At 39.1% G+C, this 24,753-nt stretch overlaps 1 protein-coding gene across 2 annotated transcripts in view; it reads left to right on the plus strand.

Moving 5' to 3' along the window:
• Positions 1 to 24,753, plus strand: part of VCAN (versican) — a 114,105-nt gene that overhangs the window by 70,413 nt on the left and 18,939 nt on the right. For both annotated transcript variants that reach the window (XM_033852984.2, XM_033852985.2), the window contains 5 exons: positions 78 to 5,300; positions 8,845 to 8,958; positions 11,215 to 11,328; positions 16,459 to 16,617; positions 17,883 to 17,965. In XM_033852984.2, the coding sequence (XP_033708875.1) occupies positions 78 to 5,300; positions 8,845 to 8,958; positions 11,215 to 11,328; positions 16,459 to 16,617; positions 17,883 to 17,965 (5,693 nt within the window). The remainder of the gene's footprint in view (positions 1 to 77; positions 5,301 to 8,844; positions 8,959 to 11,214; positions 11,329 to 16,458; positions 16,618 to 17,882; positions 17,966 to 24,753) is intronic.

The raw sequence follows: 24,753 nt of genomic DNA on the forward strand, positions 1-24,753 counted from the left end.
CCTAGCTATCGATTTCTTCTGTCGTACACTGCCAAATCTTCTATTTAAGTATTGTGAAAACTCTTTGTTTTTTTCAGGTCGAATGAGTGATTTGAGGGTATTTGGTCATCCAATAGATTCAGAATCTAAAGAAGATGAGCCTTGTAGTGAAGAAACAGATCCAGAGCATGATCTAATTGCTGAAATTTTACCTGAGCTAATTGAAATTGATCTATACCACAGTGAAGAGGATGAAGGGGAAGACGAGGAGTGTGCCAATGCTACTGACGTCACGACCACCCCATCTGTGCAGTACATAAATGGAAAGCATCTAGTTACCACTGTGCCCAAGGACCCAGAAGCGGCAGAAGCTAGGCGTGGCCAGTTCGAAAGTGTTGCACCTTCTCAAAATTTTTCAGACAGCAGTGAAAGTGATAGTCATCAGTTTGTAATCACGAAAACTGGAATGCCTACTGCCATGCAACCTAATGAGTCTAAAGAAACAACCGAATCCCTTGAAATTACATGGAGACCTGAGATTTACCCTGAAACACCAGAGCATTTTTCAAGTGGTGAGCTTGATATTTTCCCCACAGCCCCAGGCCGTGAGGGAGAAGCCACAGAGGGGCCAGAATCAATCACAGAGAAAAGTTCCGACCTTGATAATCTGGTACATGAACGTACTGAATCGGTACCTCTGTTTCCTGAAGAGTCTTCAGGAGATGCTGCCATTGACCAAGAATCTCAAAAAATGGTCTTTTCAAGGGCTACAGAAGGAACAATTGGTGAAGAGGCCGAAAAAAGTACTTCTACCACATATACTCCAAGTATAGTTGCAAGTTCTGTATCAGCGCATGTTTCAGAGGATGTATCATTTACCTTAACAGGGACTCCACGGCCTGATGAGCCGCTGTCCACAGTAGAAAGCTGGGTGGAAATAACCCCTAGACAAATTGTAGAGTTCTCAGGAAGTCCTTCAATTCCGATTCCAGAAGGCTCTGGGGAAGCAGAAGAAGATAAAATGTTTGCCATGGTAACCGATTTATCACAGAACAATACTACAGATTCTCTCGTTACTTTAGACACTAGCAAGATAATGATCACAGAGAGCCTTTTGGATGTTCCTGCAACCACCGTATATTCGGTTTCTGAACAATCTTCTGCAGTAGTGCCTACCAAATCTGCAAGGGAAACAGACACTTCTGAGTGGGCTTTCAGTACATCTCTTGAGGGAAAGACAAGGAAAGATGAGGAGAAGGGAACTACAGGTACGGCTTCTACAGCTGAGGTACATGAGCCCACGCAGAGATCGGATCAATTAACTTTACCCTCTGAATTAGAAAACTCAAATGAAACTACATCTAGTGATTCAGTATCTGGTACCAGGAAGAGTTTTATGTCCTGGATGACACCCACACAGTCTGAAACGGAAACAGCAAATTCTACTCTTGTCTTTACAGAAACAAACATTTTAGACCATCTGGGGGTACAGACTGCTGAGCCCAGCCTTAGCAGTCAACCTGGGGTTCGGGAAGTGCCGCCCACCGTCCCAGGTAGCCCCGTCTCTGTCTTTGTGGAGCAGGGCTCTGGAGAAGCTGCTGCTGACCCAGAAACCACCACCGTTTCTTCATTAAATTTAGAGCCTGAAATTCAAGCCAGAAAGGAAGCAGCTGGCACTTTGTCTCCACATGTGGAAATTGTATTCCCTTTTGAGCCAACTGGACTAGTTTTGAGTACTGTAATGGACAGAGAGGTTGCTGAAATTAAAAGCCAAACATCCAAGGGAAACATGATTTCAGAGATCTCAGGAGAGCCAACTCATGGGGCAGAAATAAAAGGCTTTTCTACAGATTTTCCTTTGGAGGAAGATTTCAGTGGTGACTTCAAAGAATACTCGACAGTATCTCATCCCAAAACAAAAGAAGAAACGCTAATGACGGAAGGCTCTGGGGATGCAGCATTTAAGGATACCCAGATGTCACCATCTGTAATACCTACCTCAGACCACAGTAATCACACAGCTGACTCAGAAGAGCCTAGTAGCACCTTGGTCAGCACTTCAGCCTTCCCTTGGGAAGAGTTCACAGCCTCAGCTGAGGGCTCAGGTGAGCAATTGGTCTCAGTAAGCAGCTCTGTTGACCAAGTGTTTCCCAGGGCTGTGGGAAAAGTCTCTGGGACCGATTCCCCATTTATTGACCAAAGATTGGGTGAAGAAGGTGATATCAGTGAAACTGATAAAAGATCCACCATCCTGCCAACAGAAGAAGCTGAAAGTACTAAAGCTTCAAAGGAAGAGGAGGAAGTGAAGGTCAATGGGACAGTTTCAATGGACTTTCCTCCAACTGTGGAGCCAGACAAATTATGGCCCAGGAAAGAAGTCAACCCTGTCAGGCAAGGAATTGAAAGTGAAATAGTGTCAGAGGAAAAGATTCAAGAACAAAAGTCTTCTGAACCCCCTCAAAGTTCTGTTGCACCAGAACAAACAACTTTCGATTCACAAACATTTCCTGAAACTGGACTCCGAACCACAGATTATTCTACACTAACAACAAAGAAAACTTACAGTAACAATAAGAAAATGGAGGGGGAAGGCGTTTCCTCAGTTGACGTGTCTACTCCAAACCTGGATTCAGAGGGCTTAGAGTCGTATACTACTCTCCCTGAAGTTACTGAAAAATCCCATATTTTCTTAGCTACTGCCTCAGTGACTGAATCAATACCAGCTGAAAGTGTAATTACAGGTTCAACAATCAAAGAGAAAGAAAGTATGAAACCCTTTCCCAAAGTTATGAGACCAATAATTGAAGAGTCAGATACGGATCTTTTATTCTCTGGACTGGGATCAGGAGAAGAAGTTCTGCCTACTACAGTATCAGTGAATTTTACTGAAATAGAACAGGTCATTAGCACATTACATCCCCAGACTTCTCAAGTGCAAAGTTTAGAAACCAGCATCTTAAATGACACAACTGGAGACTATGAGGGAATGGGAAATGTGGCAAATGAAATCAGACCACTCATTTCCAAAATAGAGAGCATGTTCGAAGCCAATGAGACAGCATCCAGCACAACCTTTCTAGAAATTTTAAGTGACACCACAACAGAAGGACCCTTCACAGCAACTCTCACTTTCTCTGCAGACATGGAACATCCTCAAAATCAGACACATAGTCGGGCAGAAGAAATCCAGACTAGGAGACCACAGCCTACGACTGATCAAGTCTCTAACGAGAATACTTCAACAGCAGAAACTAAAGAAACAGCAACCTCTTCCACTGATTTTCTGGCTAGAACTTATGGTCCTGAAATGGCAAAAGGATTTGTTACATCAACACCAAAACCATCTGACTGGTTTGATGAACATTCTGGAGAAGGATCTGGGGAATTGGATGTGGTTGATTTAGTCCACACTTCTGGAACTACTCAGGCAACTAGGCAAGGCAGCACCACATTTGTTTCTGATAGATCCCTGGAAAAACATTCTGAGGTTCCAAGTGCTGAAGCTGTTACTGTTGATGGATTCCCAACAGCTTCAATGGTGCTGCCTCTTCATTCAGAGCAGAATGAAAGCTCCCCTGGTCCAACTAGCACACTGTCAAGTACAATGTCCTATGAAATGTCCACAGAAGGTGCTGCAGACAGTTTCCAAGACCATTTTGGGGGATTTGAGGATTCCACATTAAAACCTGACAGAAGAAAAGCCACTGAAAATATTATTATAGATCTGGACAAAGAGGACAAGGATTTAATATTGACAATTACAGAGAGTACCATCCTTGAAATTCTACCTGAGCTGACATCAGATAAAAATACTATCATAGATATTGATCACACTAAACCTATATATGAAGACATCCTTGGAATGCAAACGGACTTAGATGCAGAGGTACCCTCAGGGCCACCTGGCAGTAATGAAGACAGCACTCAAGTTCTAGAGAAGTCTGAGGCAGCTGTTAACCTCTCTTCAACTGAGGAAAACTTTGAGGCCTCTGGTGATACTCTTCTGGCTAATTACACTCAGGCAACACATAACGAATCGATGCCTCCTGAAAACAGAAGTCAGTTAGATCACATGGGCTTTATCTTCACACCTGGGATACCCATCCCTAGCCCAGAAACAGAATTAGATGTTTTGCTTCCCACAGCAACATCCCTGCCCATTCCTAGTAAGTCTGCCACAGTTAATCCAGAGATTGAAGAACCAAACATTGAAGCAAAAACCCTGGATGACATCTTTGAATCAAGCACTTTGTCTGACGGTCAAGCTATTGCGGACCAAAGTGAAATAATATCAACTTTGAGCCATTTGGAAAGGACACAGAATGAGGATGAAGAAAAGAAACACGTGGGTCCCTCTCTTCAACCAGAATTCTCTTCCGGGGCTGAGGAGGCACTGATAGATCCTACCCGCTACGTAAGTATTGGTACTGCCTACCTTACGGCTCAGAGTTTAACACAGGCACCTGATGTGATGGAAGGATCCAATCCCCCAGCATCCACGGATACATCAGCAGTTTTAGCTGTTGCAAAGCTGTTCTCTCGGACACCATCATCTCCTCCACTCAGTGTCCACTTAGGCAGAGGAGCCTCTGAGCACACAGAGGACCCCCGGCCAAGAGCTCTGCCAAGTACAGACGCCAGCACATCCCCAGTACCCCCAGGAAAACTTGCAAATATCGAAGTGACTTTCAAACCCGCAAGTGAAGAGGACTTTCACATAACTGAGCCTCCATCCATATCTCCTGACACAGAGCCTTCAGAAGATGAAAGTAAACCTAAATTATTAGAACAAATGGAGGCTTCTGCCACAGAATTCATTGCTCAAGAAGAAACTGAGATTTCCCAAGACTCTCAAAACAAAACCAGTGTTCAACTTTCTGGAGACACAGTCAAGGTATTTCCCAGTATTGAAACACCTGAGGCTGGGACTGTTGTCACAGCTGCAAGTGAAATGGTGTTAGAAGGTGCTACACTGTGGCCACATTCTACTTCTGCTTCTGTGATTTATGGGGTCGAGGCAGGTGTGGTGCCTCAGGCCAGCCCACAGACTTCTGAGAGGCCCACTGTCCCTTCTCCTCTGGAAATAAACCCTGAAACACAAGCAGCTTTGATCAGAGGAGAGGATTCCACAGTAGCAGCACCAGAACAGCAAGTATCGGCGAGGATTCTTGATTCTAATAATCAGGCGACACTAAGCACCGCAGAGTTAAATACTGAGCTTGCAACACCATCATTTTCCCTTCTGGAAACTTCTAATGAAACCAGTTTCCTGATTGGCATTAATGAAGAGTCAGTGGAAGGCACAGCAATCTATTTACCAGGTAAGGGCACAACACTGATAAATCTGTTTCCCAGATTGGAAACAGTCCCTTGGTCCTAACAGAGATGTGTATATAATTTTTGTTGTGATGTTAAAATCAGTGAAGGTTTTTGTATTGTTCATGTAACAGCAGGACAGGCCATAGTATTGATTCCATAATGAGATGCAAAGAAAGTAAGTATAGACTATTTGGGGGCTTTAAAGATATGCTTTGTATTTTTCTGGGTGTAAGAAACAACATACAATTGCAACATGGAAAAATTGAAATTGTTAATGGTATAAAAATTCAATTTGGTTTTACCCACAACTAAAGTATTGCTTTGTCTTATATCCCGTAGTTATACATCTTAGTTTTAAAAACAGGAAAAGCATCTTATTTTTTAAAAATCTCTCATGAATGGGTGCAATTATGGCAATATCAAAATCTGTCAGGTCTTTAAAAATGAGACTAGTAAATAACTTTAATAAACACTTCACATAGTTCATGCAATATTGGTTATCAGTTCATACTTTTGTGTAATTCCCGTGCTCCAGATTGTCTAGATAATGCTTCTAACACAGTGCCTAGCCATAGGGAGTATTCATCCAGCATATATTCAAGCTCTGCCTGTTGAGAGAAATTTCTGTTTTTTTTACTGAATGGACAGGAAGCATGAATTTGATGCTGGTTCATATAGACTATATCATTTAAGCTTCACAAAAAGGCTACAATGTACACGTTATTATCCCCATTTAAAAGGGTAGGACGTGGAGGTTCAGAGAAGTTCTGTAATTTGCCCGGGGTTGTAGCCACACACATCATGGCAAAAGTGGGATTTGAACCCAAATCAGCCCCACTCCAAAGTAGGTGGTTTTTTCTACTGGTCTTTTGTGGTATAAAAATGAATAATTAATATTTAATGATATGTAAGTCAGAAATCTTGGGATGTTTACTGTGTAGAATTTATTTTCCTTTTAATCTAGCTTGATAATGTTGAAAAGTTCACTTTAATGGTGTTTTCCAAGAACAATGGAAATAACAATGTCAGTGGAATCCACAAGTAGCTATCACCACCTAGTTCCTACCTAGAAAAAAAAAAAATCAGTACTTCTAGGACTGTGTTGGTTGAAAATATGATTTTTTTTTTTTTTTTTTTTTTGCGGTACGTGGGCCTCTCACTGTTGTGGCGTCTCCCGTTGCGGAGCACAGGCTCCGGACGCACAGGCTCAGCGGCCATGGCTCACGGGCCTAGCTGCTCCGCGGCATGTGGGATCCTCCCGGACCGGGGCACGAACCCGCATCCCCTGCATCGGCAGGCAGACTCTCAACCACTGCGCCACCAGGGAAGCCCCAAAAATATGATATTTTGATATCATATTTATATGATATCAAATATATGAAAATATTTTAATGAATATGTTTTACAGCATGGCTGTACTTAGAATTATTCTTCTGATCGTTTCAAACTTATCTTTTGTGCTACTAATGCTTCAGTTTGTTGTGCTTCAGTTAGAGTGAAATAGTCATAAAGTGTAACTTTCATAAATGACTTGAAGTATTTCGTGAATAAAATTGATCAAAGGTGGCTGATGGATTTTTTTGTTGTCACTCCTTCTTTAATCTGTAAATGATAACCTAGTAATCTGGCCAATATTTATTCTTTTGTAATTTAGTTGAAATATACTTCAGGTTAGATAAAATATGATATAGAAATCACTGGTAATAACTATATATAGAGAGAGAGTTAGATTTGACAAATGAATGAGAAATGTATACCAGTTATCCAGTCCACAATGTTTACCTAGAATCGGAGCTTGCGTCTTCATTGCAAAACACACTGTCACTTTAGGCTAATTCAGTAAACAGTAGCTCCTGTTGGATTGCCTGGTCTATCTGTTGCAGTTTCAGCTTTCAGAGATGACTACAGAGTGTTTAGGGGAGAATAAAATGCACAAAAACAAAACTATTCTAATCTAAACTACTTTAACTTCACAGCCCCCTTCCTTGTCAAGTCCTTATCCCATACTCTCGCATGGTGTCTCATGTCTGGTGGGAATAATGCTGTACCTCACATTTGTGTGGCACATAGCACTTTACCAAGCCCTTTCACTTAAATGTCATTTGGATTTTGCACTAAGAGCGGCATGTAGATATGCTGTTGACCATAGCCTTGTCATCTAGGCAGTGTGCTTTCAAAAGCAGAAGGCTAAAATGGCTAGGGCGATTTTAAATATCTTTAGAACTATAGGAGAGTCTTAGCAAAATTGGGGTCGCTTTTGAAGAAATAGTTGCAACCATCTGAATTAACCTAATTATCATGTTGAACCCACACATGCGAATGTGTATCTATCAAGTCTTTCCAGTAGTCCAGAATTTTCTTAACACTCAGAAAGTGTGAGTTTGACTTTCCTGGGTGGGAAAGGCTCAGTTATCTTCTATAGCAGTACCTGTTTATCCAAATATTCATGTTTCATAAGTAGACATCTTTTCTTCGTGTACATTATTTCAGACTTTCAGGACTTCAATTTTTGACAATATGGTTTTTATTCCATATATGACCTATTTATTTCAATTCTTTTGTAAAACATTTAACTCTCATTTGGATTCTTAAACATCTGAAACAAGCAATTATGGAAAAGTATTCAAATAATATATATAAGCTATTAATGTAAATAAAGTTATCCATGCAATATTACAGAATAATATATATATTACACAATAACATATGTAATAATATATATATTACAGAATAATAATAATATATTACAGAATAATATATAGTGTAAAAGTACTTGCATTTAGAAAATACGTATTAAACCATTTTCACCTCATAAATTTGTATCTCTGGCCTTTATATTGATCCGCTAGGAGTGTCAATTTTGTGTTTTAATAAGAAAATTGTAATAAAAATTTGGGGTTTCATTTAAGGTGAGGTTTTTGTATTTGGGTTTGTTTTTATACAGTAGAGTTTAATCCATGTGTTGCTTTTCTTCAAGTATAGTTTAAAGGAGTACATTTGGAACGTGTTTTTGGAAAAAGCATATTAATGTAGCAGAAGAGACTTCAGTGCACACTTTCGAAGAAAAAGTTTCTGAGCATTAAGTGGTAAAAGGCAATAATAATTCAAATGATGGTAACAAGCCAATGCTAAAAAGAATGCATGTTCTGTGTATCCAGCCATTTCACATGAACTAACCTCGTTTAAAAGAATACATTTTCCATTCACTGTGCACATACGTGTAATCATTTTGACTAAAATCAATTGCCATTATCATGCCAACTAAATCTGCAGTAGAATGTATTAGTTGCCAGATACCATACAAAATATTGTTTAAAATAATGATGGTTGAATCTCGGGAATGAATAGATGCAATTTGTAATAATTAGTTATAATGCCAAGAAACACTCCAGAGAGAAAAGTTAATGTTAATTTTGAATGTGTAGTATCTCTAAATTGCTATGGTAAAGCTTATGTTATGGTAGCGAGAAGTGGCATTTTATGCTAAAATATGTTGAAACTTAGAGATGAGCCTAATTGCTTTTCTTTCTTTCCTGAACATGGTAGGACCTGATCGTTGCAAAACGAACCCGTGCCTTAATGGGGGCACCTGTTATCCTACTGAAACTTCCTATGTGTGCACCTGTGTGCCAGGATACAGTGGAGACCAGTGTGAACTTGGTAAGATGTTCTCGCGTGAAAGACTGTAGCGCTTTTCCAGAAGATGTACTGGGGGAGAATTTATGTTGCTTGAATCAATCAGAGGATTTCGGAGAAACCTATGTGTAGATGAATTACATGTTAAGTGAAATTAAAATCTTAGAGTAAGTTAAATAGGGTGTGGGAAAGAGGGATAGATATTTACTGAATTTTGTTGATATACCCAAGACTCAGTGAAGCTTACTGGGGTCAGCTGTGTCTTTGTGTGTTTTTCACACATAGACTTTACAAATGTAAAGTAGTGTTAAGTATTGACAAATATGTTGATCTGTCCCCACATCTGCATATCAATAAATTATCAATTTAAATACAAATTTTGTAAGAAAGCTCTATTTAAAAAATAGGGAGTTTTTCTGTTTTGAGATAACTTGTTGCTCTCATGTGGAAAAGGAAAGCTTCTTCTCTGGCTGTCCCCAGAGACCAGCCTCACCCGCCTCTTCCTCAAGACCTTGTGACATTGTTGTCTTCCTCCTCTCTTTTGGGTTCCAAAGAATATCACTGTCTCTTTACTAAATCAGCTCCTTTTACTCCCATTCTTATTTAGGTTTCCTTTTCCTTAAAAAATTTTTTTAAAAAGGACCCCAGTTTTGATTTGGCTGAATATAGATGTTGACTCTAGAAAAGAAATGACGGGATCTACCGACTAGGTGCTCCTTCCGGCAGCACCATAATGGTTTACTCATAATGATCAAATAAGGAAGGCCCATGGATTACACTTTAGATTACACAGCAGTATTGAGATAAAACCCCCAGCATTCACGTTAAAAGAATACTTATCTTTAAAAAAAAAAAAGTCAACAGAGCTAGTAAGCTCAATTTGTGTACTAATCAGTGAGGATATAGAGATCGCAATAGATAACATTTAAGAAGTAATTATATTTTAAATATCAAATTTACATATATATGTATAAAAACATTTCTGTTGCCCCCATTCTTTTTCACATTACAATCAGTTAAAAATAATTTAATGAGTTATTATATGTGAAGCTGTTAGATCAGTGTGTGGGCACTTAGCGAACACTATAAAAGCATTTGCCAGCATTATTATATAATATTTTTCCTAAGGCCATTTCTTTAGGAAAGAATACAGTATATACCTCTTAGAAATTTAATTTACTTTGTATATTCATTTTTAATACTTAATATAAAGATTAATTAAATTTTTAGTGGAATTACAAAATGCTATGGAATAAAGGCATTCATTTCATCACGAGAGATCATAGAGGTCTATGTTAGAAAGGTTGCATTTGATACAGATTGAAGTTGGGGAAGATTTTGATAAGTGGGAGAGGGGGACTCAACACAGCAAACAAAAGCACAGAGACCACAAACTGCAGAATGCATCCGAGGGCCTACGAGTATTCAGGATGCCAACTTAGGGGTTTGTGAGAGAGAAACATTGGGAAAGAGTATTGGAAAGCAGGTTGGATCTAGATAGGTCTAGGAAGGTCCTGGATCCAATGTACTGAAGAGGTTTACTTCATACTCCAGTCAAGTGATTCTGAGACTTTAGCATGCGTGAGAATCCCTTATAGGGCTTGGTAAACTACAGTGTGTTGTTCCCATCCTCCACAGTGTCAGATTCAGTAGGTCTGGGGTGGGCCTGGGGACATGCATTTCTAATCTCAGGTGATGCTGATACTGCTGGTCCAGGGGCCACACTTTGAGGACCACTGCCCTGGATAATTGGGGCCCTTGGAATGTTTAGAAGCCAATGAGTAAAATTATCTTGATTGTGTCTAAAGAAGATGACAAGCAGCAGAGTGAAGGATATATTGGAGAGGGAAGAGCCCAGAGGTTATGCTCAGTTAAGCATTTTCAGTGTTCCACATGTGAGGTTATCAGAGTGTGAGCTGGGATAGGGAGTGGGAAGGCTAGGGGGATTCTTTATTGGTTTTAGGACTCATGTGACTCATCTAAAAGCAATGGAGATAATGACCCTACTCTGAATATATTTGAAATTTTCTTCGGGTTACCAGATGTAGCAAATAAAAATATTAGAAGATCAGTTAAATTTGAATTTTGGATAAAAAAGATTTTTTTTAGTATAAGTATGCCCTAAATAAAGCATGTGACATACTAAAGTTTCTCCTTTTTTTTAATCATAAATTAAAATTTAACTGGCTATCCTGTATTTCACCTGGCAATCTTATACTAAATAAGATCCTTTGACCTGTTTTGAAAGTACTTTTGTGGCCTTTTATGATTTTGTTTCAGATTTTGATGAATGTCACTCTAATCCTTGTCGCAATGGAGCGACGTGTGTTGATGGGTTTAATACCTTCAGGTGTCTCTGCCTTCCAAGCTACGTTGGTGCACTTTGCGAGCAAGGTAAGAGCTCTTGCAACATTTGTATGATGAACAGGTTGATACTTCAACTGTTAATTCTAGACAGCCCTTTTTTTTTTTTTTTTGAGCAATTTTGGCCATGTTGCAAATTCTTTTTTGCAGAGGAAATTCATAGGTTGCCTAAATACATTAGGTTTCCTGATGTGTTCGTAGCTCACAACATCTGAACAACAGTGTTGATTTGATCATTGTTGCTTTACTGATAGAATGGAATTGCAGACAGGCACACTGAGCTGAATTTAAGGACATCTGTCCACCTAAAGGAATGTTGTTGTATGTATTCCTCCTGGGGACAAATTAGGCATTGATTTTAATCCATGTATGTGGCTTGTACCAAGGAGTATTGAATTCAATGTTAGTTGCCTTTATTTTCTCCCCCTAAGCACATGAGACTCAATGGGCTTATTGTTCATAGTCAATCATCTCTGGAGAATGAGTTAATACAGTTGTGTGAATACGTTCGTCTTGGCTTGGCAAATAATACAGAAAAGATATTGTGAACCAGGTTTCTTTCCTACTGAAGAAACATCTACTTTTTCTGAACGAAAGAAAGGCTTAAATTCATGATGGCTTGAATCGTGTGATCCCTGTAATTTGCATTTTATGGCCAACATGAGATGTATTTTGGGTGGTTTTTTTTTTTTTTTTTTTTTGCGGTACGCAGGCCTCTCACTGTTGCGGCCTCTCCCGTTGTGGAGCACAGGCTCCGGACACGCAGGCACAGCGGCCATGGCTCACAGGCCCAGCCGCTCCGCGGCATGTGGGATCTTCCCGGACCCGGGCACGAACCCGTGTCCCCTGCATCGGCAGGCGGACTCTCAACCACTGCGCCACCAGGGAAGCCCTCGGGTGGTTAATGGTAACATTTCTGAGCCCATCAATCAGAAACAGATTGCATACTCAGCACACTCAGTTTTGGACCATCGATTTCCTCTACTTAAAGTCATACGGTGGTTTGGCTTTGACAAAAGTGCTTAATGCCAAACTTCCATTCCACCAGACAAAACGAAAATGAGTGTCTAATAACTCAGGCACGTTGGGTCTGGCCTCACATTCAGCTTTGCAGCATTAATCTGGATGGCACCACAATTAAAGCAAAAGTAAAAGGAGCATGCATTGAATTGCCAGTGGAAGGGGATGGGCGATGCTTGGGTTTTTTAGGGTTGTTTTTTTTTCTTTTTCTTTATTGCATAGGATGGGTCTGTTTCAGAATTTTAAAAGGTAAATATGATAATTGACCAGACAAGATCCTCTTCTTTAAGAAAAACAGTGAGAAAGATGCTATTTGTTGAAGAAAACAAAAGGGTGAGATACTTGAGACATTCATATATCTTATTGATAAAAACGATTCTGGCTTCGCTTAGTTCCAAGTATAAGGAGTGATTCAAAAAATCATTTGTTCAACAAGTGTTTATTGAGAACCTACTGTCTGCCAGGCACTGTTCTGGGCACTGGCGATAGAGCTCTGAATAAAACAATGTCTCTGATCTTCCTAACCCAGCATAATTCTTGGCAGGGAATAAAAAGAGATAGTATTTGTTGGATACTTTATAATTTACCATATGCCTCCAGGGTACACCATTTCCTTTGGTTAACAGCAGTATTTCCGTGGGTTAAGTGGGCCAGAAATTGAGGCTCAGGAAGGAAAAGTGATGTGTTCAAAGTCACACAGCTAGTAAATTAGACAGTGGGCAAAATGAACCTAAGTAGCCTTGGAAAGCCCAGTTTTTTCTCAGTATCTTCATTCTTCTAAAGTAACTTTTAAATATAAGCATTTTATTTAGATGTGAATCTGATAGATTCAGCAGCAACATCCTTGGAAGGGAGTTTGGGACCAGTTACCTTTTTCTTCTCTTTAAAAGAATATTAAAGGGAAAATTTTAATTTTTTTCTCCATTTCTGGTACCACCTAACTGTCAGGTATATTCTATTTTATCTTAAAGCAAGTTTAACTTTCATCCACATTATTTGCTGAGAAACAGCTATCCCAGTCTGTTTACCAGATGCAGCTGTGCTCCTGTGATTTATTGCCAGGACACTGATTTTTTTTTCCTCTTTCCAGGTTGCCTAAGAACAAATGTTTTCTTCATTAACAGCAGTATTGTTGTCTAAACAGTTTTCTATCCAAATTTCGGTGATGACTGTGTTGTTTCTTCAGCTGACCTATTCTGTTCTCTGCTTTAGAAACTTCACAACTCCCAATAACTCTGAAATAGGGGACACATTTGGTGGAATGATAACAGATCTTAATATCTAGAAGAAGGTCTTAGAACATTGGAGAGACAGTTCTGTACAGTTTGCCCCCAAAGTCAAGATACAGCTTGCCAGCCAGAAGTGCTGAAGTGTTGACAGTTTCTTTAGGCTTGAGGGCTACATGTCAGAAGTGTTGAAAACATTACCTATATAGCATAAAGAGAACAGATTTTTAGTGAGATTGTTTAAGAGTGACAGTTTCAGCTTCTGTGGTCACCAACAAGTGTTGTCGTACCCTTCCCCACCTCCCCCGAAACACACAGGCAAAACTAAATCTGGGACTTTGTAATGTAACCTATGCGCTATGTGAGTTTTAAAGTATAAGAAATATTTCCCAATGTAGGATAACACTTAAGAAAACATCAATCCAAAAGAGTTGCCTTTTAATAGATGATATGTATGTCACATTATTTTTAGGTAAGTTGGAAAAAACAGACTGCTTCTGAAATTCTCCTTTCAGAATAGCCTCCTAGAAGATGCTGCTTGATACATAGTCCTTAATTACATATGTGATGAATTCATGAATAGTAAAAATTAGGTGAATCAGTGTGGATATTTGGCTTTTTTAAAAAATAAAAACTCGTCTGTTGTGTGATTTGCACATTATTTACAATCATTGGGAAGTTATGAGAGTACAGATAAATAATCTGTCCCTATTTGGTTTTAGCAGAACCACTGCCTCTATGTTTTGGACCCATGTCCTGATAGGAATATACACACCTGCTAATTGAGGAAGGCATTATAACGATGTCGTTGTCATGCCTCTAAATTTTAGGATCCTTTGGTGTTTTGTGTGTAAGAGGAAAAATACTTAATCTATCTCAGTGATAAAAGACAAAGAAAGAAAACCAGACTAAAACCATTTGGGTTAATAGAGGATAAGAGTGTATAGAATAATTTTTTTCTGATATATTATTCAGTAAGTTACGGCTCCTCTAGAATCTTAAACTGCGTGTCTTCAAACAAATGATCATTTCCAAGGTTAAGGGAAGCTATGCTATTACAATATCATATCATTGACTTTGTCAGTAAGGGTAGTCTAAAAAATTTTCCAACTCTCCTCCCCTATAAACTAACCCCTTCATATGTGAAGATCTGTTTCCTCCCCACTCTTCCCACCTCACTTCTGAAATCTTCCATGGGAACTCCCCCCCCCCAAAAAAAAATCACTACATCCAAGTAGCCAAAATAGGCTTCACTCTTGGGTGCCAAGTGCTACTGTGATACCAAACCACCTAACTGTGTCTTGAGTCCTTTCCTGTGAAATTTGGTGGTGTCCAAACAACTCTGTAATATAACTCAAAACTTCCGGTGCACATTGTTTAAATCAATTAGTCAGCTGGCTCTAACTAAGCAACAGGCCTGATAGACTAAACTGAAATAAAGACTGCTCTCAGAGATAAGCTGCATCTGTTGTATGATTATGGTCTAAATCACTGAAGCCAGGAAAAAATTAACTCTCTCACCATGCAAGCTTTCCCAGAATTACAGGACGAGGAGGAAATGCAGTGAGAATCAGGAGACAATCTGACTTTCAACTTGACCACCAAGTCAGACATATAAAATGAGCATTCATTTCATCTAGTAGAGTTTTATCTTCATCAATCAGTAAAATTAGGGGAGGGGAGGATGATCATGAGATAACCTGGAGTTTTCACAGCGTCTCCAATTTCATAAACTTCGCAGTTTTGTTAGTTTTTACACGTAACTAGTTCAGTATCTTTGTGAGATGTTTCGTGAAAGTTAAAATTATTTCTATTGATTACTAACATACAGTTTAATCTCACCTGTGAGTGGGCATGTCCAAGGGAAGATTGCCAATGAGAATGCAGTTCTAGGGACTTCCCTGGCGGTCCAGTGGTTAAGACTCCGCGCTTCCACTGCCAGGGGCACGGGTTTGATCCCTGGTCAGGGAACTAAGATCCTGCATGCCGTGTGGCACGGCAAAAAAAAAAAAAAAAGAGAGAGAGAATGCAGTTTTATGAGCAAGACAGCTTTCCTATGAAATACTTAAAAACTGGCAATCTAGAAATTAAAGCTGAAGCTTACTGCCAGTGCAAAATTTAGACATATTTGAAAAGTGTTTTCATCTCACCAGGATACTGGTTACAGTGTGCTTGTTGCAAAAGAGAAAAATATATATTTATATACACATATGCATATGTGTATATGGTGTGATGGAATGAGGGGTACTAAATTAAAGTCATTCTTGATAAACTTCAAATCCCGATACTTTTGCACTGGGAGTTACCTATATTCCCTCTCATTTTGGGAAAAAGGCTCACAGTCCTTAGCTATATCCCAGAAGCTGCCGACTGATGAAGAATTTTTTTCTTCTCTTAGTAAATCTTACAAGAGGCTGTGGCCATCCAGCTCTCTCTTCGGGAAGTGGGAAAGGACTATTTCCAGAGCCTTTGAAGTCCTTAAGCAAATAGAGCATTCATAATCCTTTTAACCAGAATTCTTATCTTATCACTTGAATGATGCTCTTTAGAAAAGTTGTGTTGGCAAGGAATTAGCCCCAATTGCTTCACAAGTGAGTCAGTAGACACTGCAGTCTAAGGAGGTTTTGAATGGCCCCTTTTCCAGTTTTTCTCCTGCTGAAACTGGCTTTCATCAGGGAAAGAGCAGTTCGATAGTGCCTTTCCAGTCCTAAGATGTATTGCCACCCACTTGGCAGGAATAATTTGGGCTCCCTTTATCATAATTTCTTTGTCATCATGACCAAAATTTGTGAATCCCTTGCTTCGAGGACATTGCATTGATATTGGCTTGGGTCTTCTATGGACTTTTGGATGGGTGAATCAAGTCTGAATGACATAGATGAGTTTAATAAGCCCCTGCCTTGTTTCTTCCCAGACACGGAGACATGTGACTATGGCTGGCACAAATTTCAAGGGCAGTGCTACAAGTACTTTGCCCATCGACGTACGTGGGATGCAGCTGAACGGGAATGCCGTCTGCAGGGCGCCCATCTCACAAGCATTCTGTCTCATGAAGAACAAATGTTTGTGAATCGTATGTACCAAATATACATGGGTTTTCTGAAGCTTCATTCATTCTTACCACCTTCTTAGTTTTTCCTGTATCTAACTGAAAACAAACAGCTTTCTCAGTTGTGACTCAACTTATTAAATCCTTCATCTGTGAACTAAAATCATCTCTACTACATGAGCCCCCTACTTTGAAAAACATTCAACTGTAACATAGAAAGGCATTTCATGGTTTGCCAGCAGTAATAGTTGAAACAGCATGCTATAGGTCAAATCATATGAAATTACTATTTGATCATATTTTGACTTAAAGAAATGACCACCTCTTATGTTTCCAGTCTAATTCTTCCCAGGCTTTTGGTCTCTGTTTTGAATATGTACATATGCTGTCTAAAGTAAAAGAGAAAATTGTGTTCGGTTATTTTTACCCCAGTAATTAAAATTGAATTATAAATAGCACCCTAATCTTATCCTCTGTGCATAATTGGTTCTCATCCAAGTTTCTAATTATTTTAGACCATAGAAAGTGGGCCTCATATTAAGAACACGAATTGAGGGAGACTGAAAGCTAATGAAACTTATTAACAGAGCTGTTTAATAACTCCTTAGATTATAGCAAAGAGAGGAGGGCAGCTAGCTTTTATGTAGAAAATACGTAGAAATTTTTTGCTCATGAAGCATTGTTTGATGCTCTATTAAATATGTTCTCGTGATGCCTGCTATCTCTTAGAAGTTTGTTAATTTGCAATCTGAGTAGAGGTTCATTTAACTTTTTTTCATGGTGTCTTTGCCTGTGACTCATTTCATGGGGAAAGTAATTATTTTTGAGGAAGTTTTGCAGATCTGTCCAGTCTAGGTGTTCACCATTAAAAATGCTTTGAGAAGAAACATGTGGCTTCCAAAATGAGGCTAGCATGGGTGAGATCTGTCACATTTTATTGGTTCACTGAATTTTTGCCAATTGCACAGTTTAATAAAAAAGTAAGTGGAAAGTTTGTATCATGAGTAAAGACGGAAAAAAATGCTTAATTGTCGTGCACCGCTAGGGAAATACTTGTCCACGTCTGATATTTTAATGTTTCACGATATTTGCAAACTAGCTTTTTGGTTTAAAACACATTGGGCAGAAGAACAAAAGATAGTTAGACCATGAAAGATTTTTATGAGCAACTAAACAGAAATCCAGCCAGAAAAGAGGATGCATGATTCATGCCAAAAATAGTTTGCTTTGATACATTTCGTCCATATGTGGGAAAGATAATAAAATGTCTGTGTTGTTCCCCTTCTCAGGTGTGGGCCATGATTATCAGTGGATAGGCCTCAATGACAAGATGTTTGAACATGACTTCCGTTGGACCGATGGCAGCACACTGGTAAGTTACTGATGAAAATGACACTGATTCTAGAACTTGGTACTGTGTGTTGATTGCAGAGGCACATTAGACTGGAGACCAGTTAAATATCTTGCTCAGGGTCACTCGGTGAACTGGACGGGGGTTAAAAATAGAGGTAGTTCCCTGACAACTGATCCATCTACCAGTACTCCAATCAAGGTGGCGCTCTTAAAAGAATAGTGTATCCGATTTCCATTGAACCCGTAAACCGCAGGCTCAGCAGAATTGCCTCAGGTCTGTATTTCAGATGGTTATCTTTGTTTTGTATAGCTTCAAAGCAAAAAGGAAAATAATACACATAAGAGCAAAGGTCCTTTAAAAAATACCTTTTCTTCTTACATAATTGCCCTGGAAGTCTGCTATAGGGCATGGCTCATTTTTATCCAAGCAAACATGCTCATTTTTTACATCTTAAAAAAGATTGTTGAATTATGATCTTGTAAATTTCTTTCCATTCACTCTGCTGACTAATTATGTGGTTTTTTAGCTTTTTCTACTTCTTGAAGAAAGGAGTGATTTGATACCCACATCCTTGAGTAAGCTGCCATAAGGTTCTTAAGTCAGGATGGGTGAAGCTGTTTTGAGTCACTACTAGTAAATACACAAGTCTAATTCTTTAGAACTAGTTCAAGTGTGGTTAGCTATAGTGGTGGTTCTGGGCTCGGGCTGTTCATTAGAATCACCTGGGGAGCATAATTAAAAAACTGGTGTCTAGGCCTCAGCTCAAATTCATTAAAGCAAAACCTCTGGCAGCTATATTTTCTAAGTGTTCCCTGTGTGATTCTAAAATGCAGACAGAGTTGGGATCCACTGGGCTAGACAGTTAGGTGTAAATTCAATTCTAACTTAGATAAACAAGAGGAAGACTTGAAAATAAGCACACACAAGAAGAGTTTAAAAATTAAGTTTCATTCATTACTGCCATTCATCTGGATTTAATGAGTTTGACAGAACGTAAAGTTCATTCTAGAACAGAGGCCAAACGAATAATTGTTTTCAGAAGTTCTGCTCTGCCTGTTCAGGAAAGCTTCTCTGTGCTCTCCTGGACATGCCCCTCAGTTTATGTCTGTGTCACTCCTTGTACTCAGTGCTTTGCACTCATTTATTCTCCACAGTAACTTTAAGAGAGGCATTAAGCATTTTATAGGTAAGGCAAGGGATGGTCAGTTAGGCTAAGCTATTTGCCCACAGTCACAACGCTATTAAGTGGTGAAGCCATAGGCTTTCTCCTAGCTGGTACCTCCTTGACTTTAAAAAGGGTATCCCTTATCACATTTTGCCTTTAGGAACCCTAAAATAAAGCCTGGCTTGCCCTTTCTCTGTCATCACTCCTTATGTTCAATCAGCACTGTTTGTCATTTGTGTGCATAAGTAGATTATTTGGCAAGATGCAGAAGTAGGGAAAGTAGATTGTTCATAAAATATATTCCCTGTAAGGTATAGGATTACATCTCCTACATCAATAGTCTCATTTTCTTCTAATTGTCCTGGGTGGATGGTATACCTGCAATTGTTGTATCTGTATGTTTTCATTCTGCTGAAATGAATAATAATTTCAGGGAGATAACTTTGGTCAGATTAGTAGTGGTTGGTATAGCATGACTTCTTATGTATTCATTTTCATTGAAGATAGACAATTTTGTTTTTACTAATATAATTTATAAGTGAACATAAAAATTAAAAGGGTTTTTTCCTTTATATTACAGATAGTTAAGACTTTTTATAATTCTATTAATGTATATTATAAAGCATAGGCATTTAGTCAGTTTTCCCTTGTTGAATGGAGGCTTCTTTCCTGTGGGAGAAATTAGGTCTAGGATACCCGCTATTAAGTCTTCCTCCCAAAGACTTTCCCTTATAAGTGGTCCAGTAAAAGTACAGGCTCTTGTGAGCTGTAGTGCAGAAGCTAGAATGCCAAGGACTCAGGTGGCCAGTTGCAGTTGCTACTTCCTTGTGCCTTGCAGACCTGGACCACGACTTATCTCAAAGTGTAACTGTTGGCTGGGTGCCTGTATGGTCCTGCCATGAGCCTAAAATAGTTGCATTTGCCACAGTGAAGTGAATGTAAAGTCTGTCATTTGCAACATACTGACCTGATAGGCCAAGTCCCTGACTGTTTCCAGTCTGTCCTTGGTTATATAGAATTGATTTGTATATTTTCATTCTCAGTATTTTTCTGTTTTACTAGATGTCTATTCTGGTCTCTCCAGTAGCAATTCAGCTCTTCAGAGAAGTGGTTCTCTTGCCTGCTTTTTATTTCGGAAGGTGTGTAGGATAAGGCCCTGTGCCCCCTGTGAGCTTGGTTAATGGGACTGAATATTGGCTTATAGCTGGCAGATGAGTGAGGTCTGTAAATTATCTTCGGGAATTTATCTTGCCTGGCAGGTGCCATCCAGGTGTGCTTGATTTCATCAGATGTCATTATTCCACTATGCTGAAGCAAGGCAACTCAACTCATTATTTTGTCTGTGTCCATTAATTTTTAATGGACTTTGCTGTGAAATATACTGTGAAAAAAATAACTTAATTACAATTTCCATAGTCTAGACTGTTCCTAAATTTGGTAAATAAGTGGGCATTGCACTTTGTCGAAGGAGAAATATTGATCTTCCTATGAGATTTTCAGAGGAAGATAACATAACCTAAGATAGATAACTATACAACATAAACAAGAAACTTACCCTTAATTAATTCACATTTTCTAACTGGAACCTAAGGGTTATGGAGAGAGCACCAAGGAAGGGCCTCAATGGGAAGAGGGCAGCAAATGAATTACATACACAAGGCAAAGTTTATCAAAGAAAGGACACAAGTAAATCCAGGAAAAACTCTGACGGACCCTTGGTTTCTTCTTAATTCACTCTTTGTGTAAAATAAAAGTGTGCTAAGGAGTGTCCTTAACTTTGAATATTTTGGAACAGAAGAGACCATCTGCCCAACAGCCTGTCTCCCTCCCATTTGACTGATCTCTGGCCCACTTTCTGCTTTTCTAACCACGCTTGCCTCCATCCCTTGCTTTCAGAGACAGCCTAGGTGTCTCTTAAACTTGTTTGTAGTTCTCTCTGCAGCCACCATCCCCTTAACAGGTTCCATATGTGCTCAGGCCTTTGAATAAAATAGTTCTCCTTTGTTTCGCTGTTTACTCCAAGTGTCTTGCTTTTGAAAATATCCCTAATAGTAAACTCTTCATCGGGAAAAGTAGTATCTGCTTACAATTGGGAATGGTGTTAACTTGACTGCGTGCAATTTCAAGAACTTTGTTTATGTTTTAGAGTGATTTCTCCCCTCTCCCCTCCACCCCCATTTTTTGTTTGAAAGGTTTATTAGAGCTTATCCTTCTTGGGAGGTAGAGCAGTATTAATACAAAAAGAACCTTTGATATTTACTGTATGTTATCTTTTGTTATTCAGTCTTAGAGTAAAAATAAATAAGTTAATATTGGGTCTCAATTTCAATCAGTTCTTTTCTTGAAATAATTAAAGTTTGCTTCCAATAAATTTGTAGTGTATCGTATTTAATACGATTATCCTTTATAGCTAGACTAATTCAATTTATATGCTTATACTAAATTAATAATTTTATTTGGCCAAGTTATCTACTTTGCCCTTATTCTTCAGATTCTGATGGATTCATCCCACATTATTGGTTTCTATAATAAGATGTTGATATCACTAATAAAATGCCAAATTCTTGCTTTTATTGGATCTTTAAAATCCTTTTTATTCTTTATTTGGGGTGTTTACCCAGTAAATTTCACAAAAGTATACTCATGAACAAAATTGGTTCTCGCCTTACCCTTGTGATTTCTATTAAGGTTATTTTCTCTTAACACATTTCAGTTTTCACTTTGTCACTTGATTTCCTACTAAGCAGGCACATTTCAGTTTGTCCTTTGGTTTTCTACTCACCGGTCATTCTTTAACTTGACTATAGATTTCTAACAGCAAAATGCCCCAAGTGCTTATTAGAAAGCCTGACAAATAACTTCAATAATGAATTACTTTACTTGTCACCCAAGTAATGTCTTCAAAGACACTAAGTTAAACCATCCAAGTTAAATACACATTAAACCTGGCGAACTTGAACAAACATTTCTTATCTAGCTTCTGTACTATTAGCTGACTTTTAAGTTCTTTCTTTAACCTATTGTTAAATGAATGACTAGTCTGAAGTGTTTTCCCCTAGATCTGTTTTTCAGTGCCTGTGACCTTCCTCTCCCCTTTCTCTGAACTCTTGTTATGCCCTTTTTAATTTGGCAAATGTCTTCCTCTTGCCTTCAGTATAAAATTCTGTAATTATTATCAAGGCATACCAAGCCCACTTACTCCATCTGCTACTTCCTAAGCTGTCTCATCTCAAAATACCCACAGTTCCAGGAATAAGCCATGACATCTCCCTTCTACTGGTCTTTGCATCCACTTGCCCTCGTGCTTAGAATGTTCTCACCTCTTGTCCTAATTTCATTTGATAAATGTTTGAATACCTTGCTTAGCCAAGAGTCACCTTCCTCCAGGAAGCCTTCCTAGCTGGGTGTGACTAAGAGCTCCTTCTCTGTGTTCTAGAAGCCCTTTGTACCCTCTTCCCATCCTACCACTGGCCTCTATAGTGTTAATTTCCTGACACTGAGCTTTCTGAGGCAGGGATTAACTTTCATCTCTATTTTTTCTGCACCTAGCAGAGTGGTTGACAAAAATAGATATTTGAATGATAATCAATATCCATACATTGCTCAACCAATTCACTTTGTTATCTTTTCAATCCTGAAAGGACCAATTAAGTCTTTTGGCTGAATCTCTATATGACAATTCTTGTTTATCTAAATTAAATATTTTATTTAAAGTTGTATCAGTATGAAAAACATTAAAACATAATAGGTGGTACTTCAAATATGACGAAAAGAAAACAAATGTTTCTCAGAAACAGAAGTATGTAGCTGAGCATAATGCATCTTACAAAAGTTATTAACCCAAAGGAAAACAGATGTTCCTACTGGAAATGATGACAGTTTTGTCCATGGTTGTCCCAAGAATACATAAGCTTTGGGAAGAGGAGATGGAAAGCAAACTTTTCAAAGGTTTAAGTTATATCAGGGCAGATTTTCCATGAAGTTTTAGGAAACTGACAATTACTCAAAACTTTGACTTTAGAAAACCTTATTATCCAAATCCAAAATGTAATGAAACAAGCAGAAGGAAATCTCACTCCTAAGTGTTCTCAGCTCATTTCATTTTTTATAGGTTGCTTGACCAAGGATGATTTGGTTGCCTAAGGTTGGACAGGTCTTCCTTTATTTATCCACTATCTGAGTCCATTCTTTCAAGCACAGAGGGAGCCAGACATCAGGGAACACTATGGAATCATTTATGTTTCTCCACCTATATACACCCTGGCAGAATCTTTTTTTTTTTTTTTTTTTTTTTTTTTTTTTTTTTTTTTTTTGCGGTACGCGGGCCTCTCACTGTTGTGTCCTCTCCCGTTGCGGAGCACAGGCTCCGGACGCGCAAGCTCAGCGGCCATGGCTCACGGGCCTAGCTGCTCTGCGGCCTGTGGGATCTTCCCGGACCGGGGCACAAACCCGCGTCCCCTGCATTGGCAGGCGGACTCTCAACCACTGCGCCACCAGGGAAGCCCTGGCAAGGTCATTTTTACAACTTGCTTTTCAACTACAGACTGTGGTGTGTCCATGGACAGCACAGTTAGGGAGATAGTGGAAACCGGTAGGTGCCTTAATCACACTACTTTTTATAACGTGACTCCCTAACCAATGGTTTAAAATCAAGCTGTGGACCTCAGAGATTTAAAGCTGTTACCGTCTTGCCCCCTCCTCTCCCTGAGCCCCAGGAATAAGATTCTCGCAGTGGCAATTCTCCCGAGGTCTGTATTGCTCCCTTCTGTGTGCTCTTTAGTGAGCTCCCGCAGCACCTCAAAGCTCAACCCTCACCACTGGGGATCGGACGCTTCAGTGGATCAGATGAAGTTACTTCAAAGGAAAATGTCACCTTAGGTTGCATTGTCCAGAGGTTGAGGATTGAGTAGAACTGACAATCCAGTTCTCTTTTTTAAATGTTGAGGAGCTTTAGGAAAGTTTGATTTGTAAGGAAAAAAACAACGAAAAAACCCTCCGACTTTATCCTTCTACATTAAAAAGAACATTTTCTACATCTCTTTTACATTTTCCATCTGTCAACTCTATTTTGTCAGCACTCAGTGTCAACCCATGCAAGGCTGCTGGCTTGTCAGCTTCCTGGGAAGTAGTCATGGCCTTCTCACTCTCCAGTGTCCTGTTTGGAGAAAACAGAGACTTCCTTTCCTCTGCACTTTCTGGATCTAGTCAGAAAGTTCTCAAACAAGTTACTAATTCACAGATCCTTAAATGTCTTATTTTCTAGCTCTAACCAACTTATCTTGCCCCTTGTTAGTTAGGATATAGATTCCAAAAGGCTAACTGATAGCCTTTTGTGCTTAAAAAATGCTACTTGAAAAAAATATTTCTGGAAGATAACTGAATTTGGCTTTTTTTTTTTTTCACTTTGATAAACATGGTTGAGCATTGGCAAACTGCCACACCTAGAATTTGGGACACCCACTTGCCCTCCTGGTTATGCTGCAGAGTTAATGAAGGAAAATAGCCAGATTGGATGTGGAATTGACTTTAAATCCAGAGACCCATTTTCTCCTTTCATAAATAAACATGTTAGTCTGTCAAGCAAAGTATGGTGAGAAAAAAACCAGCTTTTAAAAAGGTAGAAACAATAAAGAAATAGCCC

This window comes from Tursiops truncatus, chromosome 3 (genome assembly GCF_011762595.2).
Source record: "Tursiops truncatus isolate mTurTru1 chromosome 3, mTurTru1.mat.Y, whole genome shotgun sequence".
In the NCBI taxonomy this organism is placed as follows: Eukaryota; Metazoa; Chordata; class Mammalia; order Artiodactyla; family Delphinidae; genus Tursiops; species Tursiops truncatus.